Source organism: Acipenser ruthenus, chromosome 23 (assembly GCF_902713425.1).
Source record: "Acipenser ruthenus chromosome 23, fAciRut3.2 maternal haplotype, whole genome shotgun sequence".
Taxonomy (NCBI): Eukaryota; Metazoa; Chordata; class Actinopteri; order Acipenseriformes; family Acipenseridae; genus Acipenser; species Acipenser ruthenus.
In genome coordinates, this window is record NC_081211.1 from 6,582,598 (window position 1) to 6,591,598 (window position 9,001).

Genomic DNA, 9,001 nt, shown 5'->3' on the forward strand with positions numbered 1-9,001 from the left:
ACCAATAACAATCTGTTTCCCTTATACTATTTGACCATGGTAAATTTGCTCAGTAATTTTGCTGTTTTACCACGCTTTTACCATAGTTCATCATGTTTTATTTTTTAATATAATGAAGCATACTTTCACTATCCTTTATTACAATTTGCTATGTTTTTACTGTGATACACTTTTTTTTATGGTTATTATGACCTTAAATTCACAGCTTGCCTGTAAACATCAGTCCAGGAAAATACACAAGCATTTCTGATCTACTAAAATCTGTCCTGTAGCGGGTACCAAGGCTTGTGTTGATGTCTCTTCCTCCACAGACCCCTCGCCAAGGGTATTGTTATAAAGATTATTATGGTACCATAAACTGGGGCCAGTTTTTCGTGACACTTTGTCTTTCAGGAATATAAAATAAGGGCAAGATTAAAAATCAAGATTTAGTTTTCATTCAGATTACAGTATGAGGCAAAGCACTGTAGCATTTCAGGGTGCCACTTTTAAACATGTTTTACAAAACCAACCTCTGTAAACAACTGTCGAATTGTGTAAAACATACTGCAGCGTATGACTTCTGTTGACTAGGAACTGGGGATCTGCCACCAGCACTCTAGCGCCTCCTAGCTGTTGGAGGAGTTGTTTGAACTGAGGCTCTGCAACAGAGACTGGTAGAGAGGGGAGTTCAGAAATCGTGGATAAGAGTCTCTGTGCATCAGTGCGTAGATTTGTGCTTGGGCGTCATCAAAAACGTGCACAGTGGGAGTTGCCATGTTTCTGTTGATTGTCTCCCGCACTGTGGCATCAATGCTGACCTGTAAAAGAATATGGTTGTGAAAATATAATTATTCTGGGGAAAAAACAGCCCTTGGATTTCCAGTAATACCACTGGGTCATGCTCCACCCAGAGAGGTGACGAATAACATTACAGTAGCTGTATAGCTGTTGGCATTTTCAATCTTCATGGCTAATTAACTGTTTGCACACATGGTAATGCTCTTTCTAGATAACACACTCTGCAGTAGTGTTTTTATCTAAAACTGATAACTGCATGAGAATGTTTTTAGCATACACATAAACGTACATGTTTATCAAGAGAGGGTCTGAACAGCAGTCATTTGTTACAACTGAACACAGAAGCATACGTAGAAATATTAAATACACAGTAATTTTATATTTAAACTCCTGCTTTTTATGGTTATACTATGTATTTACCGTATTTTACCATGGTTTTCCATGTTTTTTTTATATGGCTCTGGGCTTTAGCTTACCCATGAAAAGATCTGTTTTTTGCTTATTCATTATTGAGAGAATCATAGAATACAGCTGTGTACCAACTGTAATATCATTACGTCAGAGTGCAAGGCATGCATTGATAGTTTAAAATAATGTGGTAGTGTAGTTTATGTAGCCTAATGTAAAACTGACTTTCTATACACCTTAGAGACTTAATAATCCACTACCCAGATATGAATGTGAGCTACCCACCTCTTTGGGAGAGAGTATGGAGATGTAGTCCAGGTAGACTTGTTTGGCCCTCTCCCCGATATCAGCCTTCTGTTGCTCTGTCTTGAGATCCTCACATGCCTGCCAGAAGAGCATGTTCTCATCACTGTGCTCCGAGCGCAGGAACTCCATGAAGACGTCACGGCCGGATGCATTGTCCAGCAGAGTGCTGAAGGACAGGGCCCAGGATGAGGCCTCCTCCACACTCAGCCTGCCGCTAACCAGAGGATTGATTCTCAGGTTAGTATTTTTAATTTGATAAAAAAAATGATGAATTTGATAAGAGTTCCTCAAGTACAATGTCATGCATCAACAAGACCAGTAGCAGAAAGTGATATATCCCAACACACAACATGACAAGTGTCTAAAAGTTGGACATTTCTACAGGTGCTGACCAAAAATGAAGTTTTTTCAACTTTATAAAACAAATTGGATGCAAAGAAAAAAACTTTAAAATGAGCAACATTGCGCAAGTGAGCCTACATCTAAATTTTAAATGCAAGGGTGAAAATAGAAAAGTGGCAATAGACTACAAATATACTACATGTTAGTTCCATTAAAAGTTAAACAAATTCCATAGTAAATATTTCATTTTGGCTAAGATTATTTTTCTACCACACTAATATTGTAAAATACATTTCACTTGAAATTCCTGTTGCCTGGTTACTGCAGTTTGAAAAGGCTTAGTGGAAAATGCGTAAGAATGTTGCAAATTAACAAACAGTAGTCCTTTACAAATAATATATAATACAGCAATTGATTTGAAGGAAAGGTGACAGGAATCTTGTGTTGAATCTGTAATACATCATTAATACAATAGAAGATTCCAGGCAGTAAAATCTATTTCACAAGTGAACGAATACAAAATCGCAATGCTACAAAATGAGTCAGTAATAATATCAAGTTATTCCTTTAGTGTACAGCAAAGCAGTTCAGCATGTATTTTTAAACGTAGCCATAGTGATGATTTCTTAAGGCTCTATACACCACAAATATCACAATTTTATACATATGTATATGGCTCATGAACCACCTCTTGGACAGCCGTGGAATACAGTAAAGTGGCTAAAAGTGTTACACGACTCCCATCATTCACACATGTACAAAGTGTTGGTTCCAATGTAAAATGAAGACAGTCCACTACCTATCCTCGTTCCTCTGAAGGCTCTCTAGTGTGGAGATGTTGGACGCCCTCCTGCTGCACACATCCTGGTCTTTGTTTGGCACTGTCAGGCTGACAATTAGAAAAACAAAACCGCTTCATGAGGGAGTTAAATGTAGACTTACAGCCACGAAGAAAGGGAGAAGTGTCAGCAAAAGAAATACCTCAATGTGTAGATTTTAAACATATGTTTAATATATCAGATAAGACTCTACAAATAACTCTACAAATAAAGAGTTGAGTGTGATCATATGGGACCTTTAGCAGTGACATACAGACAAAGGCGCCACCACTTATTTTCTCCAGGGGATAAATATAATACTTTCATATACAATACAATACAATACAAATTCATTTTTATACAACGCCCTTCACGCCATGGCATCCCAGAGCGCTAAAAAACAATGCACTCCAACTACAACTAGTTATATAAAAATGAAACGATTTACTGTACTACAATTTGAAAAAGACAAATACTCTTTTGGTAGCAAATCCAATTGAAGGATTTTATATAAATGTTTATGGAAGGAAACAAAGAAGCCAGCAGTGGTATCAGAACTCATTTATATGACGGGTTACCACAATTTCATTGAGACGTTTTTAGATTACTACGAAGATTGCATTTAGTATAGGAGGTCAAGGTGAAGGTTGCCCGACACATTTGCTAAGGGTGTGTGTTATACTTGCACTGTTTAGTGAAGCAAATGGTCTCAAGATAAAAGCAATTCATTGTTTAGCAGTGGCAGAGGCAATGAAACATGGCGCTCCATACATGAGGCGCATTACACTAAAATGAAAATGAAGCTTGTAGCGAGACTTGTTTGTCGCCTGTAATTCAAAAGCAGTCTTTTTACAGCTGTGGTCAAAAGTTTTGCATTACCTAGAATTTTAGGTTTGAGACATAAAAAAAAACAAATAAAAAAAAACAACTATATGAACATAATTTATATGTTTTATTTAACATCATGTAGTCAAAGAAACTACAAAATGATACGGCAAAAGTCTACCGGAAGCCATAATAGCAGTACAGTATTTCATGTTAGATTTCGAAATGTCACATTTTTTAATTTTTGTCAGTTTTCTTGTTAAGTATATGGAGAACTAAAAACAGTATGTAATTAAATACTTTGACAGAACTTTATTCAGCAGGTTTCATTCGACTTTATGAAGCAAAATGTGTTAATTCTTAGGGTGATACAAAACTTTGGCTATAGCTGTGTATCGCCAAACAAAATTGTTCAAACTGGTTTAAAAGAAATCTTGTCACAGCAGCATTTTCCACCTTCAAAAGTGTGTAGTTATGAGCTCACATACAGTACATTTTAAGCACATTTGCAAACATTTCCTTTGGAAATAACAACAGCTTCGGTGCCTTGCTTACTATCTGCCTGGGACAAAGCATGATATCTAAAATTATATCAAGCCACTGCTGCAGCTCACAGCCTAAAACAGCCTTCTGGGGATTCTTCCAGAGTAAGTTTGGTTTTACATTCTCGTCCATCTTTTTGAATGGCAGTCTTTTCTAAATGATGAATTGTCAACTGTAAGACTAGTAGGAAGGCCACAGCTAAACAATCCATCACTTATATGTTAAAAGCCTGAAATGGTGGAAGCTGCAAACGATTGCTTTTTTAACACGATTCCTAACAGTCCCTAGTGAAGAAACAGCTTGTCTCTGCTTATTATTCTCAAATGTCCCAAACAGGTACGACCACAGAATCAATCACAAGGCGAAATGAGAAATAGTAACAACATCATAGAAGACAGCCAACATCGATTCAGAAAAGGTCGATCCTGTCTGACTAATCTTCTAGACTCCTTTGAAGAACGTACTTTGAGGAGGAATACAAACAGAGCATGTAACACAATACATCTAGACTTTCAAAAGGGACCTGACAAATAGCCGTACAAAACACTAACCCTTAAGATCAGGTAGAACTGTACATGCAAGTGGATACATAACTGGTTAAAACACTGGAAGGAGACAGTCCTTGTGAAGTGGCATGTACTCATTGGGGTGCAGCTGGGATTGGTGCTCTTTCTACTCTAGGGATTTAGACTGCATACATAACTGGGCAGAAACGTTGCAAATGAAATGTAACAAAAGTGTTAAATGGGTGCTATAGAACTACAGCAGGCTTGCCATAAGAGAGACCTTGGTGTTGGATGTCGCTGTCACTTAAAAGGAAAACAGAATGCTCCTTGGCTATATAGTCAAATGTGTGTAGTACAAATCAAGGGAGGAGAGTATGAGGTTGTATAAAACACTGACACTTAGAATACTGCATTCAATTGTGGTCCCCTCATTACAAAAATGACATTGCAGTCCCTTTGGTAGAGTGGTAACCAGAATTGACACAGTCCTCTATGTGCGGTCTCACTAGTGCAGATATAGAAGTTGTAACTGAGGATGTGCAAGACAGCTAGAATGAGAGCTGTTAGTTAGCCGTGCTCAGCAGGTCTCAAAAGAGATCATATTTGGAGAATAGACGTCTGAGGTATAGCAAGTGCCTCCCTGTCCCTCACTTACTGACAGTGTTACGGCAGGTGTTTCAATTCAAGCCCTGTATGTGTTGATGCATTAAAACACGATTTACATTTTTTCTTTAGCAGTGCTTTACAGGTTATAACTAAAAACATCTTACCAAGAACAGCTGCAACAGCAGCACCAGCAGAAACAGCAGGGGTGGGGCCCTCGGTTACAGGGGGACGAGTCAGGACTTCTGTCATAGGGGGGCGGGGTTTTGGAGTCCCTGTGAGACAGCCGTCTCCTCATGGCACCTTGCCGGGAACTCTGCTCTCACTAAGGTGGCATCTGAAACAGCACAAGACATTTAGAGAACCATTTCACATCCCACATTCATTCTAAATAAGCAGTTTTCTTATTTCATTATCATTCATGCTGATGAAACACACAGGGCTCAAACATCTATGAAAGAGAGGAGGCCACGCGTTCCATCAATGTTCGTCTGGTAATAGAGGGTTAGTGCAAGCTACTGTATATCTCCCAATCAATCACCTACATCTGTGCCAGTTATATTTCAAAGCAGGCATGTACCTTGGAGATGGAAACAATGCTCGGCTAGAACACAATTTTAAATGGTGTGTTGCTGATAAGTAAAGAGCATATCTGCAATTGTTAAAGCAATTGTAGCTAACAAAATATTTCCATAAATCCATTAGCTACACAGGTCTCAAATGTTCAGTTTTGAAAGTAACACATGCTACTATAGCACACGTATATTTTCATTTTAAAACGTGATATCTGGTGCTACTTTAGGTTAAAGGAAGCTCTTAATTTATATGCCTTATACTTGAGTTATTTGTTTGCAGTTCAATGAAGATAAGGAATATCTAATTAATAAAATTAGAAAGTACACAATGCAGAAATGGCGTTTTCTATAAACCTTTTTGCAACAGCCATCTCTAAAGTATCCAGTTGTCCCTGATGAACGTACATTCCCAGTGATTGCCTGCCAATATTGGGTAAATGAACTATGAAGTTAAAAGGAATAATCAATTGAATACAGTACACCACAGTAGTTACACTGCAGGGCAAGTGTGTATCTATATAGCCAACAGCAGAAACCACAGTTTAAATGCTTCACTAAATTCTAATGACCTTATACCAATTCCCTTGAAGTTAACCAAACTGTGGAAAACATTTATTCTGCATTCACCAGTTTATATAAATAGTTTTTTTTAAAGAGGCTATAGGGTTTTAGGACTTCCCTTCATTGTAAACACCACTGTAATACAACCCATCAAAGCTGTTGGGTGACATAGGCTACTAATGATTAGGTATAGGGGCTAATCCGTATAAAGGGACTAATATTGTCAATGCCGCTAATAATCAGAGATTACTTTTCATAATTACAGTAATTACTGTAATCTTTTTTTAAAATAATGTTTGCACTTTATGATAAGCAAATCCAAACACAAGGGAAATATTGTATATTTTGTAACAGAAACAATATATATTATTTTAATACATTTTCCCACTATGTTTAACATAAGTATGTAATCCTGCTAGAATCCATAGACCTATTTGTTTATGCTATTGATAAATATGTACCTATAATACTAAGCCCGAAAACTTTTCACTTGCACTTTGAACATGGACAGACACATACACTTCTGCCATTTAAGTATGATCATGCCTCAGGAAAAAGATCATTAGTAAAACAGAGGAACATATTTGCATAGCAAGATACAGCACTAATGTAAATTCAACATTTCAGAGTTTAAAAAGTCCACTGCAACCTTACTCATGGTTTGGGCTTTTTGTTTTTGCTACAAAGGACCACAATTCAAAGTATTTACAGAGCTCCAGTCTCTGTTGAACTATTTTCTAATTCAACGTTTGTCAAGCACTCTCGAGTTGTTTGCTCATGTTTAATTAGCTTGGAATATTCTCCTCTCTGCCTGTTTTCTTTTTTTTTTTTATTAAGTACCAATTAGTGTTCCATATTGCTATGAGTATAAATAAACACCACACTAAAGAGAAGAAATGTTGCATTACTGTAATTAATAAGAACATAAGAAAACGTACAAGCAAGAGGAGGAAATTCGACCCTTGTGCTCCCCCGGTTCCTAGTAGCTCATTCAAGTGATTCTGCCTCAACAACATGACTAGGCAGCCCATTCCATCCCCTCACCACTCTGTGTGTGAAGAAGTGTCTTCTTCCCTCTATTCTAAGTCTATCTTCACTTAATTCCCAACTGTGTCTTGTGGTCTTGGTTTCAGTGCTTTATTGATAAGGGTTAACTTTATCAACTCCTTTCAGGGTTTAAAAGACCAAGCCACCCCTAACTGTTCTTTGCTCTAGGCTAAATGAATTCTGTTCCCTCAGTATCTTCATAGCGCTTTCCTTGAAGCCTAATTTGACTGACGAATCTCACATGGTACACATTCGGGTATTATTACAATTACTAACCTCCTGCCCCCTGATTTGTGCTTAATGAATCGTGTCCCAAGATATGCCTTCTACAAAAAAAGGTACACATTTTATTTTCCCTGGAGCAAAAATGAAATAAATAAATAGTATAAATATATAAATATTCAAAATATTTCTGTTTGTTCAAGTCCTCAATCAAATAGCCAGGTGTCTACTGTGCCACCATACTGCTTATTATTTCTTAGCATTTTAGAACTACCACTCAAAAGAAAATACCGTACTCTTAAAAATATCAGATTCAGAAATGTGTCGCAACCTGTTAATTTTCTTTCTGAATAAATTTTACATAACTATATATAGTAGTTACACGTATAAAGCTTTATTCGTTTATTTGGTTCAACTTTAATTCAATTCAGCCTGGCAAATAAATCTCACAAGAATTATACAGTACATACCAAGCACGCTGATTTCACTTTCTGAAACACTGTCGGTCGCTGATAAAAGTTAAGGGATGTTAAAAGGACATCGTGTAATTTAAGAGTATGCAGACAAACGAGATTATTATTTCCCTGTTTACAGTTATTACATTTAATCTAATTTAATAGATAACCGAAGGAACATATGTCTTACCTTCTGTTGCTTTGAAAGACACAAAATACACGATCTATTGAGCCACTACAGGAGAAACGAACAAAAAGAAAATAATCTTTAAAAACGCAACTTTTCAGCAACACATACAATTAAATAAATATACACAATACAACAGTAATCGCGCATTACAATGGTGCATCGCATTTGAAACAACAGCGCATTATAAAATTATTAGTCAGGAATAATACATACATTTTTGTCTTCTTTTTTAAAATACCGTACTTACATTATTCAGATCACAGAGGCAGAGTTTTTCTGGTGTAAAGGTGTTTAAAAAAATAAACATAAAAGGCTAGCTCTGCTTGACATAAAAGATGCTGGGTTTCGGTACATAAGACACGCATGCGTAATGCTTTCTTGACATCTGAAACCAATGCGAGTCTTCTTTTAACCCGAAATAAATTGACGAGACGTGGTGAGATTAGTTACAAAAGGTATAGCAATTATAGCATTTTCATTCACTCGGGTTCATCTAATTGCTGCATAACGGTAAGCACTCTAGTACTATATATTCAAAAGACCTATGGAAAAAACATGGCTTTAGAAGAATAATGAATAATGGCAAATACGCTTTAAATAAATATTACTGGTGATCTATCTGTGTTTTAAAGATTCCGTGTATGTGTAATGAAGAATATATGACGAGTACCCAGTATTTGTATTTATAATACATAAATACAACACAATACACGAGACGTACAACCTGTAACAAAAGTATGATGGGCATCTGCAGCAGGCTAGTACTGCAAAGTTACTGTGCCCCAATGCTGTTTTATTATTGCATTGTATTTTTTAAACA

General features: G+C 36.7%; 1 protein-coding gene across 1 annotated transcript; it reads right to left on the bottom strand.

Annotated features, from left to right (window-relative positions):
- Positions 1 to 95: 95 nt before the first annotated feature.
- Positions 96 to 8,744, bottom strand: LOC117413315 (regulator of G-protein signaling 20-like). The gene is made up of 6 exons (XM_034022325.3): positions 8,429 to 8,744; positions 8,182 to 8,226; positions 5,299 to 5,468; positions 2,636 to 2,725; positions 1,474 to 1,708; positions 96 to 800 (listed from the first exon to the last, which is right to left on the bottom strand). Exons 3-6 carry the CDS (start codon positions 5,427 to 5,429, stop codon positions 609 to 611), a joined length of 648 nt encoding a protein of 215 aa, XP_033878216.1. The 5' UTR covers positions 5,430 to 5,468; positions 8,182 to 8,226; positions 8,429 to 8,744; the 3' UTR covers positions 96 to 608.
- Between the last annotated feature and the right edge of the window lie 257 nt (positions 8,745 to 9,001).